Source organism: Carcharodon carcharias, chromosome 11 (genome assembly GCF_017639515.1).
Source record: "Carcharodon carcharias isolate sCarCar2 chromosome 11, sCarCar2.pri, whole genome shotgun sequence".
Classification (NCBI taxonomy): Eukaryota; Metazoa; Chordata; class Chondrichthyes; order Lamniformes; family Lamnidae; genus Carcharodon; species Carcharodon carcharias.
The window spans coordinates 24671668-24694248 of record NC_054477.1 but is presented as its reverse complement, the minus strand read 5'-3'; the positions used below and the strand labels follow the sequence as shown (position 1 = coordinate 24694248).

The following is a 22581-nucleotide window of genomic DNA, read 5'->3' as shown; positions in this document are numbered from 1 at the left end:
GAACCTGTAAGGACCCCACCAAAGAGTGTTCCACCTGTACCTGTGCCGGAACAGACTCAGGAGAAGAGGCAGAGCAGGGCTACTCACAGAGGTGGGCTGTGGGCAAGATGTTGAAGCACTTTGATTGGAGCCTGCACTTTTATGACCTCTTTCACTATCACCCCTCTTATGGTTGCACTTTACTATTACCACTGTGCTGAAGAACAGCTTGATGCCGATCAGTGCAAGCGTGTAAGGCCGAGTCCAAGATATTTCAACCTATTTAAGGTGGCAGACTTTGGCATCCAGAGTCCCACAGTAATGTTGAAAGTTGCCTTCGTTTGGTTGGGGATATGACTACCCATGGCACTGACCATTTTATCCATGGAAGAACACATGTCAATGCCATTATACAACCGCCCCACCACCTACCCCCCACTCCCAAGCAAAATACCAAAGATGCTGGAAATCTGAAATAAAAACAGAAAAAACTGGAAAAACTCCGCAGGTCTGGCAGCATCTATGAAGAGAGAAATAGAGTTAATGTTTCGAGTCTAATAAGACTCTTCATTAGTCTCGCACCCCTTACATTTCACACCAGTACAACACCACCCTATTTAAGGTGGTCAGGGAGCCTGGGGGTGCCTGTGAAAGCTTTCTTACTTTTGATACTTTTTTTATGTTGAGAGCAGTAATGCCTCTGAATGTGGTCTAATAGTTGGACATCTTGCGAAAGGAGTTTTCTGCCTGCAGTCAGATATTTATATATGAAGCTCCTAAGTTGGTTCCTACATGATGCAGCTGGCAGTATAATTTGCATCTGCTGGTTGTTCATTAAACCATGCAAAAACTTGCATTTATACATCTTTAACTTAGTGAAGCATCCCAAGCAGCTTCACAGGGGTGTAATCAGACAGTACAGTGATACATTAAGCAACCACCATTCCCAAATCATAATGCCTGTTTGAGAGTAGTAACATAGCCTTAACTAACTGGGTTTGTGCATAGTTACTGCTTTTACCCGTGTAACCAAGCCAAGGAAAAGCTACATGAAATAATGGAAAACAGGGCACCTACTGAGCAAACAACTACGAAGATAAAGAGGCTGGAAATCTTCAGGACTCTTAAAACACATCTGCAAAAAAGAAACAAATAAAAGAGTTGTAAATATAGATACATTCAACAGTTTACAGTCTATGCCTAATTGACTATGATTGACAGTAACACAGTTTAAACCTGACTTTAAAAGAATACACATTATCCCAAAACCTTCACCTATTATACAGGCACATAAGGATTATTATGATCTAGGAGCTTAGCAACAGAAGGAGGCCATTAGCACCCTTTTGAACCTGTTCCACCATTCAAGGAGATTTGGCTGATCTGTGACCTAACTCCATAAACCACCTTTGACCCACAGTTTTTAATACCTTGCTTTTAACAAAAATCTATTAATCTCAGATAAAAAATTTACAACTGCTTCAGCATTTTTTGTCTTTTTGCAGAACAGCACTCCAAATGTCCACCACACCTTGGGCGGAATTTAATGCTGCCACCAACCCCCCCCCCCCACCCCCCCGAGGGAGGTTTGGAGGCAAGGGGGGCATTGCATTGGGCAAGAGGGTGCTGTGTGGGAACCCTGCCCCCTTCCCATGTCTGCCCCAATTAAGTCCATGAGGTGGGGGAGGCTTGTTGGCAGTTCCTGTCCAGAGGGCAATTGTGGCCGTTAACTGGGCCCATTTAAGGGCCTCATCCTGCTGTCACTGGTATTCAACCAGCAGTGGGCACAGCAGTTGCCACGTGGGAATCCCAGAAAGCAAACCCTGTTGAGTGTGCTTGCTGCTTTCAGTGTGGTAGTCCCTCATTCAAAGGCACTCTGCGCTTGATTGAGGGGCCGAGCATCGGGGGAAAGGAGGTCCACTGAGAGCCACTCCCCCTGCCCTTTCTTCTGACCTCTGCCCCCACTCCTAGCCAGTGGCCCACTCCTTGTGACCCCCCATCCCACCTTCACTCACCTGTGGCCTGGGTCCATTGCTGATCCTGGGTCTCTGGTAGCTGCTGGCAATGCACCCATCACCCCTTCCCCACTGACACTGATAGCAATGAGGAGCTCCCAACCTGGATCATAGTCCTCCCTTTGTGGATAGGTGTTTCCTAATATCACTCCTGAAGGGTCAATTTTAATGTTCAGATTATTCCTCTAACTCTAGGCTCCCCAACCAGTGGAAACAGTTTCTCTCTATCTACCCTATCTATTCACTTTATTAAATTGAAAACTTTGATCAAATCTGCCCTTAACCTTCTAAACTCCAAACAATACACCTGGAACGCACTACCTGAAAAGGTGGTGGAAACAGATTCAATCTCAACTATCAAAAGGAAACTGGATAAATATTGGAAGTTTTTTTTTCAGCATTAGGGAAAAAGAGCAGGGGAGTGGGATTAATTGGATAGCTTAAAGAGATAGCACAGACACAGTGGGCTGAATAGCCTACAGTACTTGAGTGTTGCATGAATTTATGGACAGAATTTGTCACATTTCTCCTTTATCCATGGTGAGAAGCAGTTACTACGTAAGACTGGGGAAGGGTCCACACATCATAAACTGCCTTTATTCTTTATAGGTGTTGACTGATTGGCTGTGTACCTCCATCATTTTCTCCTTTATTTAAAAATGTTAAGGAAAAATACAATGAGAATGGGCCATTGGTTACTTGAGCCACAAATCTCATGTTGCCACAAGCTATACCCAATTTATTTAATCATTTGAAGAAAGATCCTGAGCCAAACAAAGTGACAAGGGTTGCGCCTTGTCAGGGTGTCTTCTTCTTATGTCATCTAACCTAATATGTGACAATATTGTGTGATTTGGTACCAAATTTTATTTGATAATGCTGCTGTGAAGTGCCTTGAACATTTCACTATGGTAAGAGCAACATATAAATACAAGCTGCCTTTGTTGAACATGGGAAGGTATTGTACTTCAATGCACTACTTAGTCTTAAAGTTAACTTCCTCTTCAATTGATACAGAAAGCCAAAAAGAAGTCTCAAACTTAACCATTATATATCAATCAGAAGTCAGACCTCCAGCAAGAACCATTCAAATGATGCGCGTTATATTTATTAAATATAACAACAATTTTAATTTACTAAATATAATACAAGCCATTGAACATATTTAAGAAGGAAATAGATATATTTCTAGACTCTAAAGGCATCAAGGGTCATGGGAAGAGAGCAGGAGTATGGCATTGAGATAGAGGATCAGCCATGATCATATTGAATGGCGGAGCAGGCTCGAAGGGCCAATTTACCTACTCCTGCTCCTATTTTCTATGTTTGTATGTTTTTTTTTCTATGAATGTCTATCTAAATGAAATGCTACATTCCACTCATCAGGCTTCCACCTGTGCTATTCATCTGCCAATGTGGGGTGCCAATCCCACTGTAGATGTGTGCGCAGACACCATTGAATAGGTAGGTACAGAGCCATGAGCATCCCTCATGTTGTTTGGCCTATGTGGCAGCCCTTCTGTAGGCCCTCTCTATATATTACATAGACTTCACAGCACAGAAACTGGCTGTTCAGCTCAACTTGTCTATGCCAGCATTTAGACTCCACATGAACCTACTCCCACTTTCTCCAACTATCCTATTAGCATTTGCTCTATTCCTTCCTCCTTCATGTGTTTATCTTGTTCCCCTGTAATTACATCTGTGATATTCACCTTAATTACTCCTTGGGGTAGAGAGTTCCACATTCTCACCATTCTCCAACTGAAGAAACTTTGTGGCTATTTTGTACTTATGGGCATAATTTGGATCCCTCCCACAAGTAGAAACAAACCCCTTCATAATTTAAAAAATCTCCATTAAACATATTGGAAAGGTTAATTCCCAGCAGAAACCCAATTAGCAACAGTTCTAGAAAAGCATTTACAATAATAACATCTAGCCTGTCACTACCACTTCAGTATTCCAAAGGTTCTCTTTCACAGGATGAAGAAAACACACTCAATCCCATGTTGGGAGCACAGAGCCGGAACAATTCCCGGCTTTGAAATCTTGATCCAGGAAAAAGTGCCCAGGTCGAGAGTGGGGAGTGGGTGAAAGCAGGAGTCATGGCAGCGACCCCAGTAAGAGTTTGGAGGCTGCCATGTGCCAAGTGGGCTGAGCAAAAGGCTAGCATCAGTGCACCGGCACTTTGTCGAGGCTACTGAAATAAAAACAAAAAACAGCCCTCACCACTCGCACCCCCTCACCCCCAATACACACCCCAAGTCCCATCTATGCCAACCCATGGCACCTCATGCCCCCATACCCTCCATGCTAACCTATGCCCCTCCACCCACCTCATGGCCCTTCATAGCCCAAGCCCCCAACTCAGTGCCAACCCATGCTCCCCCACCCACCAAGCTTTGCCCTTACACCTTTCATGCCAACTCACCCAGCAACCACCATGGGCAGACCTCAGCACCCATGCTGAGATTAAATAAAGTTCTTAAGTGCCTATTGGTTAATTCACTATTTCAAAAACATTCTCATTGATAAAAAGACTCATTCATTACATTTAAATGTGTTTAATCCCTTATGAAAATAAGCACTTGTATTCATCATCCCACTTCAAAGAGCATTTGGAGCTGTCAAACTGAACCAGCAGTCACTCTACTGTGATTATGAAAGGCTGTGACATCAGTCATGAAGCATTAATCTTGTAATGATAACCCTGAGGCTTATATCAGAGTGAAAAAGCAAAAGAAAATGTTTTTAACATTGCAGACTGCCTTTTTTATTTAAAAGGCAGGAGATTTAAATGCCTTGACAGCTTGCCTGCTATCTTGACAGTTCTAATGAGTTTATGTACTTCACATTTCTAACAATCCCAAAAGGCACCTTAACACTCCCAAAGAGCACCAACCTTCTCCCAAATGACGCCTTACTACTCCCAAAAGGCACTTTACTAATCCCAAAGGTGTCTTGGGACCACACCAAAAGGGTACCTGACCTCTCCAAAGAAATCTGATATCTTTAGATCTTCTCCTACCCAGTCTAAAGTGCACACACCGTGTTTTAGACATACCTCTAGCCAAAATTGGATCTGACTGCACTTTAACATGTACAATTGCCTCCACGAACCACAGAAGTGTAAACTTGAACCTGCGCCTGTTTCCCCCTCCCCTGTGAAAATGGTGGGAGCCAGGTTTGAGGGTGGGACTTCCAAATCCAGGCATCTTGTCATCATTTCCGCAAAGATACATCTATTAATCTGTGGAAAATCTATTCAGTTTAAGTATTGCAAGTAAAGGACAAAAGCATGTGTCTTTTCTTTGATCAACTTGTGAAGCCAAGGTTTTAGCAATTGTGGCCTTTACCTTCTGTTAATTCAGCACCTCACATGCATGCACCCACTACTGCACTCTTGAATAGTTCAAAGGTTGGTTGTAAAGGCTCTCAATTTGACGACATCTTACTTTATTCTGGAGGTACAGCTGTATTTCCCCAAGCTACTATGTTTGTGTAACTACTTCCTGCTCTACACTCGTTTTACATTCACTCAGCACTTCCCATTAAGCTGTCTCTTACCTTACACATTACTGATGTACAGCTCTCCATCAGAGTCTATTGTTATCACATCTAGTGGCAAGAACATCTAGCTAGTGACACTTCCTTGCTGTTACCTTCCTCAGTGGGATAAAAGCTGTTCCAGAATGTAATTGGTGAAATCTAATATTCAGCGATTATTTTTATCTTGGAAGTCACAGGGCTGTTCTTGCTGACGCAGTTTTGTTGATTGAGAAACCTCTTTATTCAAATTTACAGCTGTTTCCCCACCATGAAATAAGTCAGACAGAACAATTTGCAACTATACCACTTCCTAGACGGTGCTTGATTTGAACAGTCACAAAATGTACGCAAAGCAGTGAGATTTCCTCACAGATGCACTGATGTTATGCCGATTAGAAAGGCTTTCACTTTTAGGGGTAATTATCTGCAGCACATGGTAACTGGACAGTCACCTTTACAAGGACAATACAGCCTACAAAATTCAGCATCAGGAGGCAATGAGGAAAGAATATAAGGCCAGATTTTTATTGAGGCGTGGAGAGTCTGCCGACTTTTAAAAATAGCAGACATGACCTGGGTCCGGAAGACCTGCCCACATTTCCAGCAGATTCCATTTTCACTGGTAGGGGAAAGGGGGCAGGGCATGAAGCACACAGGCCCAAATTACAAATTGGCTGTGCCATTTAAAAACTCAATGCACAAGACAAGCAGACCTTATTTTCGCTCCAGGAACAGCCTCAACATGCAGTGTGTGTTCCACGGCTTTATGGTGGAGCCTTAACTGCTATTAATGGGTGGATAAATTATATAGAGCTTTCAAGCTGTCACATTATTTAAATCCCTTTTAAAATCGCAAAGAAAAAACTGCCTCTCTGTGTATGAGTAAAGAAAATCTGTTCTAACAGTTTCAATAGATGTTTGTTGACAGTACCCTAAGTGCTATTATTGTAGCATTGCTTGACTGCTTGCCACAACCTATCATTATCACAGTGGGTGGCTGTAAGTTCACAGTTTGATTGACAACTGAAAGAGGTTATTAAAAAGGTTAGCTGTCTTGAATGTGGGGTTATGAATACAAATGTGTGTTTTTATAAGGATTAAGTACTCAATGGGGTTTAAATGTATTGAATGAGCTTTCACAGATGGGAGTTACTTTATGTAGTAAAGTCTATAATAAATATTTAGAATATTATTTCACTTCATCTCAGCCTCGCCCCTGAGATCTGCCTATGGTGGATAGACACTAGGTGTGTTGGCATGGTGAGTGTAAGGGCAAAAGGGTGGTGGATGGAGGATATGAGTTTGCATGCACAGGTACTAAGGTGGCAAAGGGGCCATGGGGATGGGTGGGAGTTGACACAGTTGAAATGGGGCTTTAAAGGGCCTTGCAAATGGTTTGGCATGGAGGGTATGGGTGCAGTTGAGGGATGCTGGGTGCAAGGGTTGGCATGAGTTGGCATGGATGGGACATGGCAAGTCGGTGGTGGGGTGAATTGGTGTGAGGATTGAAGACTAGAGGGCCTAATATTTAGCAAAATTAGTAGGATGAAGTCTTTTAACCGGCCTGCCTTGGCACTCATGGGCGCCTGAAATCTGCATCCAGGATGGTGGGCCCGACCCTATCCCATACCCACCCAACCTCCCAGAATGAAACTTGTGCCATTCTGGGCACTTTTCTCCCCAAGGCGGGTGCTCTGAGCTAGGAAATGTCCCAACTCGAGCTGCCCACCTCGCAAGCAAAAAATCCTGTCCAAGGCACTTGTCTCATACACAAGATTCTCAAATAACTTCACTCAATGGTGGTTCATCAAGCTTTTCATTGTACTTTGAGAATTATTTCGACAACAGCAGCATCTGCACCAAGCAACCAGAAAATGCAGCAGGGCATGGCAATGCACAGGAAGAGAAGAAAGCCTCCAAACCCTCTTCAAGGAAATTGAAGTCAGGAGGCACAGACACCAAGATATGGGTGGTAACAGGTCAGCCAGGAATACATCCATGCCATCTAGAGGAAAGTGGTACCACGTGTCAAATCCCTCACCTCTGGGGCTGTGCAGCAGTCCTGAAAGAAGTTCAACGACCTCACCAGGGCACTGAAGATAACACGTGATCCCTTCCTTTCCTACCCTGGACACTCTTCATTCTCTTATAGCAACACTTCAACAGCTAACTTCATATATACATGCATGCAAACACATAAATATTACATGCATACAAATATATGTCCATATCTGCAAATGTAAAGAATTAGTTCGAAGGGCCACAGTTTGAATTTTATTTATACTATAGTTCAAAATGGAATGCACTGATATCCATAAATATAGCAATAATTTGGGGCAGTGAAATCAATAATTTTTTTATTAGTTGGAGGAGCTGTGTAGGTTATACAGAAACTGCATTTCATTCCAAAAACTAAAATGTAAATAACTATTGAAACTGTGCCATTTCAGTTCAATCAATCAACCCGGCAATGCTGGTATCCATTAATTCATTTATATTTACTAACCAAATTTTCAGTGTGAATTTGTAACCTCACTAGTACCACCATTCTTTTCTTGATAATCCACTACTGCCACCTTCAGCAAGAAGATGCAAATTTCTTCAAAACCTTTGTTAACGAAGATAACATTGATTGTCATGAGGGTTGAAATCACGCAACGTAGCATTCGTTCAAAAGCACAAACGTGCTTGAGATTCCCTAGTCAGGTCCTTTAAAGAAGGCATTATGCTGATTAAAATGAATGGAATAATATATTTGATAAAGAGGACATAAAAGAATTTCATAATAGCTTGTTACTAATATCTTAGGCCACAATTTGAACTTAAATGATTGGGGATCATAACAGGGATTTCAGTCAGGCTGAACTTGTAATGCTACTTTTTTCATCGTTAACTTCCAGGATAAGATATTGATCAAGAATCAATTTCAATTTGTTAATTTCTTAACAAAATGCAGCCCCATCATCAGGAGCCATGACCACTGTTGGGGCTACACCAAGTTCCACAGAGCAAAGTGCCAGGAGACCAGAATGCAGCTAAGTCCTGGGGTCTATCAGCAAAGGCAAAAGAGGAAGCTCCAGGGTGGGGAGCTGCAGTGGAGTGGGGGCGGGTGTCAGGTTGCAAATGCCAGCAGGAGCTGGGTACCCGGTTGGGGCAGGGCAGGGTGGGGGGGGTGGTTGATGGAGGAGGAGATGGTGATGGGGGCAGGGAAGGGGAACGCAGACCTTGGGCAGGGCCCTTGATCGGGAAAGAGGGCCCATGAAGAAGGAGCCCCCACTCCTTCCCACCTGAGGCCTGAGCAGACTAACCTGCCGGGCGACCATACATAACTGATCTCCTCCCACTGGCCTAAAGATTGCAGCCTATAGTGGCCATTAATTGAGTGAGGGCAGGCAGGCCACCCTAGGCCTCACCCAAGCACCCCCCCGCCACCTGCCCTAGTAAAATCATGGTGGCGGGGGTGGGTGGGGTGGGGGGGGGCGGGGTGGGGGGGCGGTGGGCGGGGGGGGGGCGGGGGAGGCGGTGATGAGGCCTGGAGGAATTTGAGAAAAAAAAAAGTATGAGAATTTTAAAATTGAGGAGTAACCAGACTGGGAGCTAATGTAGATCAGTACAAGGGTGATGGGTGAATAGGACTTGTTGCAAGTTTGGATAAAGGGTGCAGAGTTTTGGGTAAGCTCAAGTCTACAGAGGGTGCAAGGGTTGGAACAGTCAGGCCTAAGGGTGGCAAAGGAATAGACGAGGCTTTCAGCCTCGATGTTACAGTAGTCGAAAGTGGTGGTCTTGGTAATGGAGGAGATAAGAGTTCAGAAGTTCAGCTTGGGGTCAAATAATACCCCAAGGATGCAAAGATGGCCTACTCCTGCTCCTAATTTGTATGTTTGCATGTACATAAACCTCAGACATTGGGTTGGAGGGATGGAGTCAGAGGCTAGGCAACAGATTTCGTGACTATGTAGCTACACACAAACAATGGCCACTTAAACAAGCTAATGTGTGGTTTTCACCTATGGGACTGTGTCAAGCACGATTAAAGCCTTTTTGACAGGAGGGGAGAAAACAGAATAGAAAATAAAACAAATAATCAGTAGGAAACTATTGAACAAAGTGTAAAGGGCATTGGTTACCTAAGCTTGTTGGAAAGTGTGAAGTTCAGGTGGAGACTGTCCAAGATGTCACATTTCTCGGTAGAGGTAGATGCAGAAAGGCAGCCAACTTCACTTCCCAGTCGACACCGTCGCTCCAGTTCGCCTGAGCTGCTTTCCCATGATTCATCAGGATCCGCTTCATGAAGAGTCAAGTAGCTTCTTCTATCAACAGAAAAGGAGTGGCTCTGCATGAACATCTCCCTAATGATCATCAGCATTGTAAAGCAATACAATGCACTGCCCTATATTGAGGGTGCAGTGACATGATGGGATGAATGTTCAATGAGCTGCCCAGGCATAAAACTGGCACTGCCCATAGATCATCGAAATTTCTGTACTATTGATTTCCATTCCATACATACACCATCAAGTTCAGGTTAAATCACACAAGGCAACATAAACCTGGAGAATATTTAACATTTGCAACTTGACTAGTGTGGTTTTTAAATTTCATTAAAGCTATTTTTTTAAAAAGCAGCCTTTAAAAGTTTACTTATGTAGCAGAGCCACTTTTGAGCTTGGCAAAATTTGATTTTCCAACTGAAAGCAGAACAAATGAAGTTATGCAAAAGGAAGACATTTTATTCTATGGCATACAAATTTACCATGATGCCTTTTGCATCTCAGGTTTCCCTCCCCCCGTGATTCTGTATTCAGCAAAATGAAGGATTTTGAATGGAATCTTGTGCCCTTTCCTGTGATGAGTTAGATGGCAGGGGCATTTAAATCAGGCGGGAGGATGGTTGGTGGGGACTCTACTACCTTCCCACCCGCGCCTTTATTAAGTCTGTGGCAGGAAGAGCCATGGACAATCTTCCCACTCCACCATCAATTGAGGCCCTTAAGTGGGCAATGAATGCCCACTTAAGAGCTTCATCCTGCCATCACTGGTGAGTTGGGGGCTTTCCATGCAGAGAACATGACAAACAAACCTTAGCATGTTTACTCGTGGGCCCCCAAGAGGGTCTCTAATTCAAAAGCACTCTGTCTGATCAAGGGACCTGGCATTCGGAAGTGGTGGGGGTGGGGGGGGTGGGGGGGGGGCGGAGAAGGGGTTGTTGCAGAGGTAGCTGAGAACCACATACTGCCCTTGCAGCCCCCCTCCCCTGTAATCCACTTCGCACCATCTCTAACTTGTGCCTGGCTCCTTGTTTATCTCAGGCCTCAGGTGGTTGCAGTACTGGCAATGGCCACCACCTCTCCCCTGGTGGAGGAATACAGACATTTGATTGGCTGGCAATCCAATCCACAGCAGGCAGGATTTCTGCCCTCGGGGTCCTTGATCTCAGGGGAATGCCTGCTGCTGGCCTGTCAAGTGCATGAGTGGCACAAGATGCAGCTAACACCCTCGAATAAGGTGACACGTGGGTCTTGACGGCTCTCCAGCCAGCAGCCAAGATGCTCACTGCCGCCACAGGAATTTGCCCATTACTTCTGTTAAGTGGAACAGCTTACCATTCAGGCACTCAATATCAACATTCAGTCCTGCCAGAGTAAAGTTTTCTCTGCTCTGTGACAACAATATGCCTTATCTGGATACTGTGCCCTATTAGACCAGTATTTACAGCATTTTCTTTTATTATTTCATATTTCCAATTCCCTGGCCAATCAACCTGTTGGCCTCAGGGTAAGGTTTCTGTAGTGCAGAGTGTTTTGAAAAGAGTAATGCTCATTTTGTTCACTTGGAGCTACCATATACAATTGTACCAACAGAGAAAGTCTGCAAGCAGGAGCAAAGTATGAAGAAGCTGTTGAATAAAGAAGCCATGTTGCTCTTGGACTTTTAATTCTCCAGTCCCGAGAACCCCACACTGATGAGGAAGATAAAGCAAAATAAGAAGGTGTGAATTTTGAGGGTTTTACCTACTTTCTGCAGAGAAGACAGCATTTTAAGTTGCAGATTTAGAGAAACACTTAGGCTGTTCAAAGACACATAAGCTCAGATCAAACAAGCGGGAAAGCTTTACAGACAAGTTTCATCCCTGTAGCTGATAAAAATGGTATTGCCTGTACCCAATCTATCAACATTTGAAGTACCTTTAAAGCCATCTGTATTTCCATGTTGGCAAAAGTGGCTGTGGCATTTCAAAGGGCCTATGGCATTTTGCTATCACAGAGGACAAAAGAGAAAAGGCTTACTTTTCCACTAAGGCAGTTAAGAATTAGAAGACATTTTTGAAACATTTACACCTCAGCAAAATTACTACAACTCAGCAACCAATGCACTAATGTCCTATTTTATGCCCAAGAAAAACACAATACATGAATCAATCATCTTCAGACGCACAAAGCAAGAAGCTAATGAGACAATTGACCTGTATTTGCACACGCTGGAGGTGACCAGCAGCCAAATGTGACTTTGGTGAAGTTGAAAATGTCGAAAGGGAAATAAAAACACAAATCAACAAAGGTTGTCCCTCTAGCCAACTATGCTGTAAAGCATTTGAGAAAGACAGAAAACTGCCAGAGCTGTTGGAGTTAGCAAGCTCACTTTTGCTTTAAGTCCAGAGCTACAGAAGTTGAGGCTGCCAAATACCACTCCAAGTTCAACACCTGTAAACACTGTTCATCACCCATGTGCCAGGAACCCACCTGTAAAGCAACAACAGCAGCCTCACAAACAGAACAGCGACAATGTTTCCACTGTGTCAGTGCCACGGAGTGGCCTGCTACCAGTAAACAGTGCAAAGCTTGTAGGCAATCCAATCATTTTGCTCGTGTTTATTGCTCATCAACTACCAAGACCACTACCAACAGAAAAGGGCAACAGAATGTAGCCAAAATTGAGGTAGATGGCCCTGAACATACTTCTGTGCTCTCTTTCAGTCACAGCAAACAGCCATGCATGACAGTAACCATTGGGTGTTCGGACATAGATGCTCTCATAGACACAGCAGCATCTGTCAATGGGAGACAAAACGTTCAGCAAACTTCAGGATTGCCTCATTTTCTGCAAACCAAGGAACACAAAAACTTTCCCTTACAATCATGAAATCACTGAAAATTCACAGGACTTTTGAAATGCCAATTTCACTCATAGGCACCAGGATGAATATGTTCTTTGTCATATCTGGAGAATGTAACACGCTCATCAGTTTTCACACAGCAGCAGGTCTGCACGATTGCCATCACAAACACGATTCCTATGGATATCATATGGATACATTCTCGAATTGTGTGCTGGCTGCTTCATTGGTATCAGCAAACTGAGAGGTTTTACATGTAAGTTGCATGTAGACCCCATTGTGTCCCCTGTAGTGCATCACTGGCAGTGAATACCATTTCATGTCAGGAAGCAGAGTGTGAAGGAACTTCAGTGTCAATTTGACCTTGATTTATAGAGAAAGTTGGGGATGAGTCTACACCTTAGGTCTCATGAAGCCTAAGAGCAAGAACCAGGTTAGAGTCTGTGTTGATATGAAGTCATCAAACTAAGCCATACAACGAGAAAGACACTTGGCACTGACAATTGGTGACATCATAAAGTCCATGTTGCTGAACACTTCACTAAGCTTGATCTCAGTGCAGATACCATCAAATCCTGCTTGCAGAAGAATCAAGGTATCTGAACCTCCACTCACATTGGACATTTTCAATACAAGAGGCTCAACTCTGGAGTCAATTCAGCAGCTGAAGCATTTCAGCAAGAGATTCAGTCTGCACTTCAAGGGCTTGAAAGCACGCTGAACATCGGTAATGACATTCTCATTTACGTTTGCACAGAAGGTGAACTCGAGGCATGCCTACAACATCTTAGAGAATGTAACCTCACCTTGAGCAAAAACAAGTGCTTCTTCAATCACTCACGTGTTCAGTGTTGAACGGGTAACAACTGATCCACTAAAATTTGAAGCCATTGCAAATGTTGCGGATGCTACAAACATGAAGGAAGTCCAGAGTCTGTTAGGACTCATCATGTACTGTAGTTACAAAAACAGAATTACCTGGAAAAACTCAGCAGGTCTGGCAGCATCGGCGGAGAAGAAAAGAGTTGACGTTTCGAGTCCTCATGACCCTTCGACAGAACTTGAGTTCGAGTCCAGGAAAGAGCTGAAATATAAGCTGGTTTAAGGTGTGTGTGTTGGGGGCGGAGAGATAGAGAGACAGAGAGGTGGAGGGGGGTGGTGTGGTTGTAGGGACAAACAAGCAGTGATAGAAGCAGATCATCAAAAAATGTCAACGACAATAGTACAATAGAACACATAGGTGTTAAAGTTAAAGTTGGTGATATTATCTAAACGAATGTGCTAATTAAGAATGGATGGTAGGGCACTCAAGGTATAGCTCTAGTGGGGTTTTTTTTATAATGGAAATAGGTGGGAAAAGGAAAATCTTTATAATTTATTGGAAAAAAAAAGGGAAGGGGGAAACAGAAAGGGGGTGGGGATGGGGGAGGGAGCTCACGACCTAAAGTTGTTGACTTCAATGTTCAGTCCGGAAGGCTGTAAAGTCCCTAGTCGGAAGATGAGGTGTTGTTCCTCCAGTTTGCGTTGGGCTTCACTGGAACAATGCAGCAAGCCAAGGACAGACATGTGGGCAAGAGAGCAGGGTGGAGTGTTAAAATGGCAAGCGACAGGGAGGTTTGGGTCATTCTTGCGGACAGACCGCAGGTGTTCTGCAAAGCGGTCGCCCAGTTTACGTTTGGTCTCTCCAATGTAGAGGAGACCACATTGGGAGCAACGAATGCAGTAGACTAAGTTGGGGGAAATGCAAGTGAAATGCTGCTTCACTTGAAAGGAGTGTTTGGGTCCTTGGACGGTGAGGAGAGAGGAAGTGAAGGGGCAGGTGTTGCATCTTTTGCGTGGCCATGGGGTTGTGCCATAGGAGGGGGTTGAGGAGTAGGGGGTGATGGAGGAGTGGACCAGGGTGTCCCGGAGGGAGCGATCCCTACGGAATGCCGATAAGGGGGGTGAAGGGAAGATGTGTTTGGTGGTGGCATCATGCTGGAGTTGGCGGAAATGGCGGAGGATGATCCTTTGAATGCGGAGGCTGGTGGGGTGATAAGTGAGGACAAGGAGGATCCTATCATGTTTCTGGGAGGGAGGAGAAGGCGTGAGGGCGGATGCGCGGGAGATGGGCCGGACACGGTTGAGGGCCCTGTCAACGACCGTGGGTGGAAAACCTCGGTTAAGGAAGAAGGAGGACATGTCAGAGGAACTGTTTTTGAATGTAGCATCATCGGAACAGATGCGACGGAGGCGAAGGAACTGAGAGAATGGGATGGAGTCCTTACAGGAAGCGGGGTGTGAGGAGCTGTAGTCGAGATAGCTGTGGGAGTCGGTGGGTTTGTATTGGATATTGGTGGACAGTCTATCACCAGAGATTGAGACAGAGAGGTCAAGGAAGGGAAGGGAAGTGTCAGAGATGGACCACGTGAAAATGATGGAGGGGTGGAGATTGGAAGCAAAATTAATAAATTTTTCCAAGTCCTGACGAGAGCATGAAGCGGCACCGAAGTAATCATCGATGTACCGGAGAAAGAGTTGTGGAAGGGGGCCGGAGTAGGACTGCAACAAGGAATGTTCCACATACCCCATAAAGAGACAGGCATAGCTGGGGCCCATGCGGGTACCCATAGCCACACCTTTTATTTGGAGGAAGTGAGAGGAGTTGAAGGAGAAATTGTTCAGTGTGAGAACAAGTTCAGCCAGACGGAGGAGAGTAGTGATGGATGGGGATTGTTCGGGCCTCTGTTCAAGGAAGAAGCTAAGGGCCCTCAGACCATCCTGGTGGGGGATGGAGGTGTAGAGGGATTGGACGTCCATGGTGAAGAGGAAGCGGTAGGGGCCAGGGAACTGGAAATTGTTGATGTGACGTAAGGTGTCAGAGGAATCACGGATGTAGGTGGGAAGGGACTGGACAAGGGGAGAGAGAAGGGAGTCAAGATAACGAGAGATGTGTTCTGTGGGGCAGGAGCAAGCTGAGACGATCGGTCTACCGGGGCAGTTCTGTTTGTGGATTTTGGGTAGGAGATAGAAGCGGGCCGTCCGAGGTTGGGTGACTATCAGGTTGGAAGCTGTGGGAGGGAGATCCCCAGAGGAGATGAGGTCAGTGACAGTCCTGGAAACAGTGGCTTGATGTTCAGTGGTGGGGTCATGGTCCAGGGAGAGGTAGGAGGAAGTGTCTGCGAGTTGACGCTCAGCCTCCGCGAGGTAGAGGTCAGTGCGCCAGACAACAACAGCACCATCCTTGTCAGCGGGTTTGATGACAATGTCAGGGTTGGGAACATTGAGAACTGTCGGCGCGACATTAGTCGTCTCAATTTCTCTGCTCCTCTCACCCATTCTAACCTGTCTCTCTCTGAACTTACTGCACTCCATTCTCTCAGGTCCAACCCTGACATTGTCATCAAACCCGCTGACAAGGGTGGTGCTGTTGTTGTCTGGCGCACTGACCTCTACCTCGCGGAGGCTGAGCGTCAACTCGCAGACACTTCCTCCTACCTCTCCCTGGACCATGACCCCACCACTGAACATCAAGCCACTGTTTCCAGGACTGTCACTGACCTCATCTCCTCTGGGGATCTCCCTCCCACAGCTTCCAACCTGATAGTCACCCAACCTCGGACGGCCCGCTTCTATCTCCTACCCAAAATCCACAAACAGAACTGCCCCGGTAGACCGATCGTCTCAGCTTGCTCCTGCCCCACAGAACACATCTCTCGTTATCTTGACTCCTTTCTCTCTCCCCTTGTCCAGTCCCTTCCCACCTACATCCGTGATTCCTCTGACACCTTACGTCACATCAACAATTTCCAGTTCCCTGGCCCCTACCGCTTCCTCTTCACCATGGACGTCCAATCCCTCTACACCTCCATCCCCCACCAGGATGGTCTGAGGGCCCTTAGCTTCTTCCTTGAACAGAGGCCCGAACAATCCCCATCCATCACTACTCTCCTCCGTCTGGCTGAACTTGTTCTCACACTGAACAATTTCTCCTTCAACTCCTCTCACTTCCTCCAAATAAAAGGTGTGGCTATGGGTACCCGCATGGGCCCCAGCTATGCCTGTCTCTTTATGGGGTATGTGGAACATTCCTTGTTGCAGTCCTACTCCGGCCCCCTTCCACAACTCTTTCTCCGGTACATCGATGATTACTTCGGTGCCGCTTCATGCTCTCGTCAGGACTTGGAAAAATTTATTAATTTTGCTTCCAATCTCCACCCCTCCATCATTTTCACGTGGTCCATCTCTGACACTTCCCTTCCCTTCCTTGACCTCTCTGTCTCAATCTCTGGTGATAGACTGTCCACCAATATCCAATACAAACCCACCGACTCCCACAGCTATCTCGACTACAGCTCCTCACACCCCGCTTCCTGTAAGGACTCCATCCCATTCTCTCAGTTCCTTCGCCTCCGTCGCATCTGTTCCGATGATGCTACATTCAAAAACAGTTCCTCTGACATGTCCTCCTTCTTCCTTAACCGAGGTTTCCCACCCACGGTCGTTGACAGGGCCCTCAACCGTGTCCGGCCCATCTCCCGCGCATCCGCCCTCACGCCTTCTCCTCCCTCCCAGAAACATGATAGGATCCTCCTTGTCCTCACTTATCACCCCACCAGCCTCCGCATTCAAAGGATCATCCTCCGCCATTTCCGCCAACTCCAGCATGATGCCACCACCAAACACATCTTCCTTCACCCCCCTTATCGGCATTCCGTAGGGATCGCTCCCTCCGGGACACCCTGGTCCACTCCTCCATCACCCCCTACTCCTCAACCCCCTCCTATGGCACAACCCCATGGCCACGCAAAAGATGCAACACCTGCCCCTTCACTTCCTCTCTCCTCACCGTCCAAGGACCCAAACACTCCTTTCAAGTGAAGCAGCATTTCACTTGCATTTCCCCCAACTTAGTCTACTGCATTCGTTGCTCCCAATGTGGTCTCCTCTACATTGGAGAGACCAAACGTAAACTGGGCGACCGCTTTGCAGAACACCTGCGGTCTGTCCGCAAGAATGACCCAAACCTCCCTGTCGCTTGCCATTTTAACACTCCACCCTGCTCTCTTGCCCACATGTCTGTCCTTGGCTTGCTGCATTGTTCCAGTGAAGCCCAACGCAAACTGGAGGAACAACACCTCATCTTCCGACTAGGGACTTTACAGCCTTCCGGACTGAACATTGAAGTCAACAACTATAGGTCGTGAGCTCCCTCCCCCATCCCCACCCCCTTTCTGTTTCCCCCTTCCCTTTTTTTTTCCAATAAATTATAAAGATTTTCCTTTTCCCACCTATTTCCATTATAAAAAAAACCCCACTAGAGCTATACCTTGAGTGCCCTACCATCCATTCTTAATTAGCACATTCGTTTAGATAATATCACCAACTTTAACACCTATGTGTTCTATTGTACTATTGTCGTTGACATCTTTTGATGATCTGCTTCTATCACTGCTTGTTTGTCCCTACAACCACACCCCCCCCCACCTCTCTGTCTCTCTATCTCTCCGCCCCCCCACACACACACCTTAAACCAGCTTATATTTCAGCTCTTTCCTGGACTCGAACTCAAGTTCTGTCGAAGGGTCATGAGGACTCGAAACGTCAACTCTTTTCTTCTCCGCCGATGCTGCCAGACCTGCTGAGTTTTTCCAGGTAATTCTGTTTTTGTTTCGGATTTCCAGCATCCGCAGTTTTTTTGTTTTTATGTACTGTAGTTGCTTCATTCTTCTCCTCGCTATGCTATCGGTCCCTTTACATGATCTGACAAAAGAGACCGCCAAGTGGGAGTGGACTACATTATACAAACCGGCTGTACACCAGATAAAACAACGGTTATCAGCAAATTGCAAAAATGCCTATTTTGAACCTGCAAAAAACCACCCAGCTAGTTGTGGATGCCAACCCAGTTGGTTTAGGTACAGTTCTCATGCAAAAAGACAAGGCAGGGAACCCATCATTGGTGGAGATGGAAAGCAGATCACTAACACCTACAGAGCAACATTATTCAAAAACAGAGAGAGAAGCGCTCTCAATCACGAGGTATCTCACATTTTCAGCTCTATTTGCATGGCAGCGAGTTTGAAGCCATAACCAATCATAGACCATTAGTAAACTTGTTCAACAACCCACAAAGCAAACCATCTACTTGAATAGAGCATTGGATACTCAAACTACAAGAGTACGAGTTCCATGTTGAGTATCAGCCAGGCAAGCTGAAGCCAGTGGGCTATCTTTCACAGCATCCATTAGGTACAGTGGTACCTAACTGTCAGTCCCACTAGTTGTGGGGAAAAGGTTGCTGAACAACATCTTAACTACGTAAACCTAAATGTGGCTAAACAAACATTGCTAAAACTAGCTGGCATTAAAGTGGCAACAAAACAAGATGAAGCATTGCAACTACATATGACGGCTCACAAAACTGCCAAGACATGATTGAAAGAGCATCTACAAATGAAATCTCACACACTACAGGTCTTCACAATGTTCGACACAAGCTCACCATTACAATGACATCTGATCTCGTGTTACAGAATAATTGCATTGTCATCTCACAATCATTGAGAGAATGTACTGTTGATGTAGCACATGAAGGTCATCAGGGAATTGTCAAAACCAAACAACTCCTAATGGAAAATGAAATGAAAATGTCAAATCTTCATAATCCTTTCAAGGTGCCTAAACTACCTCTAGGACCATGATTGAAGTTAGTGTTGACTTGCACAATGGTGAACATCTGCTTTTGGCACTGACAACTACAGCCGATTCCCATTCATGGAATTAGTTATGTCTACTTCATCAAAAGCATTCATCCCAAAACTTGAGCAGTTTTTTGCTTTGTTTGGAGTCCCTCAAATGGTCAGAAGTGACAATAGGCCTCCATTCAACTGCGAAGAGTTCAGTAAATTTCCAAACTAAGTTTCACTCATCAAAAAATCAAACCGCATTGACCAAGAGCTAATGGAGAAGTTGGTTATGTATACCTTTGAAAGGTTACAAAGTGAACTATTTTCAATTGATTAACAAGTCTTTCATCGCATTGTATATAACTTAAATAGAGGCATTGAGTACAAAAGCAGGGAAGACAAGGTGCAGAGGAGATTTACCAGTTTAGTTCCAGGAACGTTGGGAGGTGAGGGCAGTTTAGTTACAAGGTTTGCTTGGGAAGACTGGTATTGTTCTCCTTAGAGCAAAGGAGATTAAAGGGAGGTTTAAAACAGGTGTACAATATTACAACAGACTTAGATAAGGTAGACAAGGGAAAACGCTTCCCACTAGCTGATGTACAAGGACTAGGGGACACAGATTTGGGCAAGAGATGCAGGGGAAGGTGAGGAACAACTTTTTTTTAATGCACTGAGTGGTAATGATCTGGAACTTGCTGGCCACAGGGTGGTGGAATTAGAAACAATCAATGATTTCAAAATGAAGTTGGGTGGGTGCTTAATGGATGTAAACTTGCAGGTCTACAGGGATCAAGAGTGGGAGTGGGGCTGACTGGATTTCTCTGTGGGAAGCCAGCATGGACTCAAAGGGCCAAATGGCCTCCTTCTGTGCTGTAAATGACTATAACTATGTGCTTGGTAAATTAATACAAGACTTGGAATATTTAATAAGTTGAATGTTCTCGTTAAGCTTAAGTGTTTTCTTTAGACTTGAGACAAATCATTGAAATTTATGTCTCTCAATTACTGAGAAAGGCAGGGATGTGGTGTATAGTGTTTTACGGTCAGATTAGGAGAAGCTTTGACCTAAGTGGCTTCTGACAATTTACATTTTTTGTATAGCATACTCATGGTTAGCAGATATTAGACCTGATCTCAACAATAATGATCACCTTTGTTTTGTAAATTTCCCCCTTTGTATTCAAGGTTCCAGGTTTTTACCTATCTCTCCATAGCTAGAATATGTACAAACAGGAGAGTGAGGGGTGTCTGTCTCAGTGCTGATTTTCAAATGCCGCTGGGATGGGGGCCAAAGTCGTCTCAGGATCCCAATGCCTCCGGGCAGTCGGGAATGTCAATCGAAGTGCCGTGGGGAGGGGGAAGGGAACAGGGAACCTGCTTGCTGCCAATTAACAGCCCATTGAGCTCCATGAGAAATTTGTTAACTGGTCAAGAATGTGATTTTTAATACAGAAATAAAGTACTGTAGATGCTGAAAATCTAAAATAAAAACAGAAATGCTGGAAATACTCAGCGGCATCTCATGAGAGAGAGAGAGACAGAGAGAGAGAGAAAGAGAATGTTCTGGGCATAAAAAGGCATTTTATGCTCATTTTTCATCGCTTCACTGATAGCCCAGTGAATAACTGCAGCAGTAGCAACCATACAAATCAGAAGGTAACAAAGCTCAGTTTGTGCGCAAATAGCTGATCTAGCTAGGGCAGCAGGTGAGGTGCAGTGACTGGACATCAGGTGGAAACAGCATCAGCACTGGTCTGAATAGGCAACCAGGAGTCAGTGTCTGAGCTCACAGGAGAGTGGCTCACAGGCTGAATTACCAGAAGGATGTTGATGCCACTGGAACCACTTCCCAATGAAAAGTGAGACAATTGAGAAAACAAAAAAATAAACAAGTGGAAAATAAAATCCATTTTATGAAATCTAGCTAAATCCAGGGATTTGATCGAAGTTTAAGGTTTAAGGGGGAACAGATAGGGAAGACAGAAACTATTTCCTCTGATTGGAGAGTCTAGGACTACAGGGCACAGTGCAAAAATTAGAGCCAGGCCTTAAGGAAAAGTCGACGGGACACACAATCCACCAATGTTGGCAGTCCTGTAGCCTTTTAATGCTCCATTAAGTATTGATTGGCTAGAGGCAGGCCTTCTGCCCCAGAATGTCAAAGAGCTGCCAGCCAGTCAGATTGGCTGGTAGCTCTGTAGTCCCTCTAGCACCACTGGGAGTAGTGGCCATTGCTGGGACTGCAGGCAGTCCCCCAGCTTATAAGTACCAGGAGCCCAGGACATAGGTAAAGAGGGGAGGCCCCCGAGTAAGCGAGGAAGGGCGTTTGTGTTGGAAAGGCCAAGGAAAAGGGGGCACCCTGGGATGGCAGTTGGGAAAGGGGGGCCAGTGATGGAGGTGCCAGCTTTTCATTTCCATATTTTTTAAACTGCTTCTCAAAACGTTAGGGTGGAATGTGAGCATCCTGGATTCTTCTTCATAGGCAGGCCCTCAGAAATCGAGGATGATTTGCTTCCACTCCAGTTCGATGGGTTCTGAAATAAGTCCAATGTGTGATCTGCAAACTCTGCCACGAGGGACAGGTGGTGCTTAGAGGGTCGGGTGGATGAGTTGTTTGAAGACTTGTGCACTCTCTCCAACATAGACTTTTCCTCTGCGTGTTCCTAAAGTCTCTCGATGTTTTTAGCACCTCCTAGGATGAACCTTCTCTATTTTGGTCAGTCACAAATTAGGGTCTTCCATGAGTTTGACTTCTTCAGGGATGGTTGGAGGACATCCCTCAAGCATTTCTATAGTCCTCAAAACCCAAGACTATGATCATGGTTTACCAGGCAGCAGTGATTCCCCACGTGCTACATGCTTCGAAGGCTAGGTCAACCTGCAGCAGGCACTTTGAAGCACCACCAGCAGTACCTTTGCAAGATCCTCCAAATCTGGTGGCACAAAAGGCAGTCAAACAGCAGCATCATCCCCCAAACTAACATGTCCAGCATTGAAGCGCTAATCACTCAAAGCCAGCTCCGCTGGGCAGGACATGTCATTTGTATCATAACTGGAAATGCTGGAAAAGCTCAGCAGGTCTGGCAGCATCTGTGGAGAGGGAAACAGAGTTAACGTTCTGAGTCCGTATGACTCTTGTTTTACATCTGACACCAGACTCCCAAGGCAACTGCTCTACATGGAACTTGGTCGTGGCAGGAGAAACTGCGGGCCTCCACCTGCACAAGCCCGCACAGATTCCTTCAATACCTAT

At 45.3% G+C, this 22581-nt stretch overlaps 1 protein-coding gene across 1 annotated transcript in view; it reads right to left on the bottom strand.

The window, feature by feature from the left end:
* The window catches only part of oca2 (oculocutaneous albinism II), a 530409-nt gene that overhangs the window by 403315 nt on the left and 104513 nt on the right, over positions 1-22581 (bottom strand). Inside the window, exons 4-5 of the mRNA XM_041198655.1 lie at positions 9674-9856; positions 1057-1114 (exon numbers count right to left, since the gene is read on the bottom strand). Coding sequence (XP_041054589.1) covers positions 1057-1114; positions 9674-9856 — 241 coding nt within the window. The remainder of the gene's footprint in view (positions 1-1056; positions 1115-9673; positions 9857-22581) is intronic.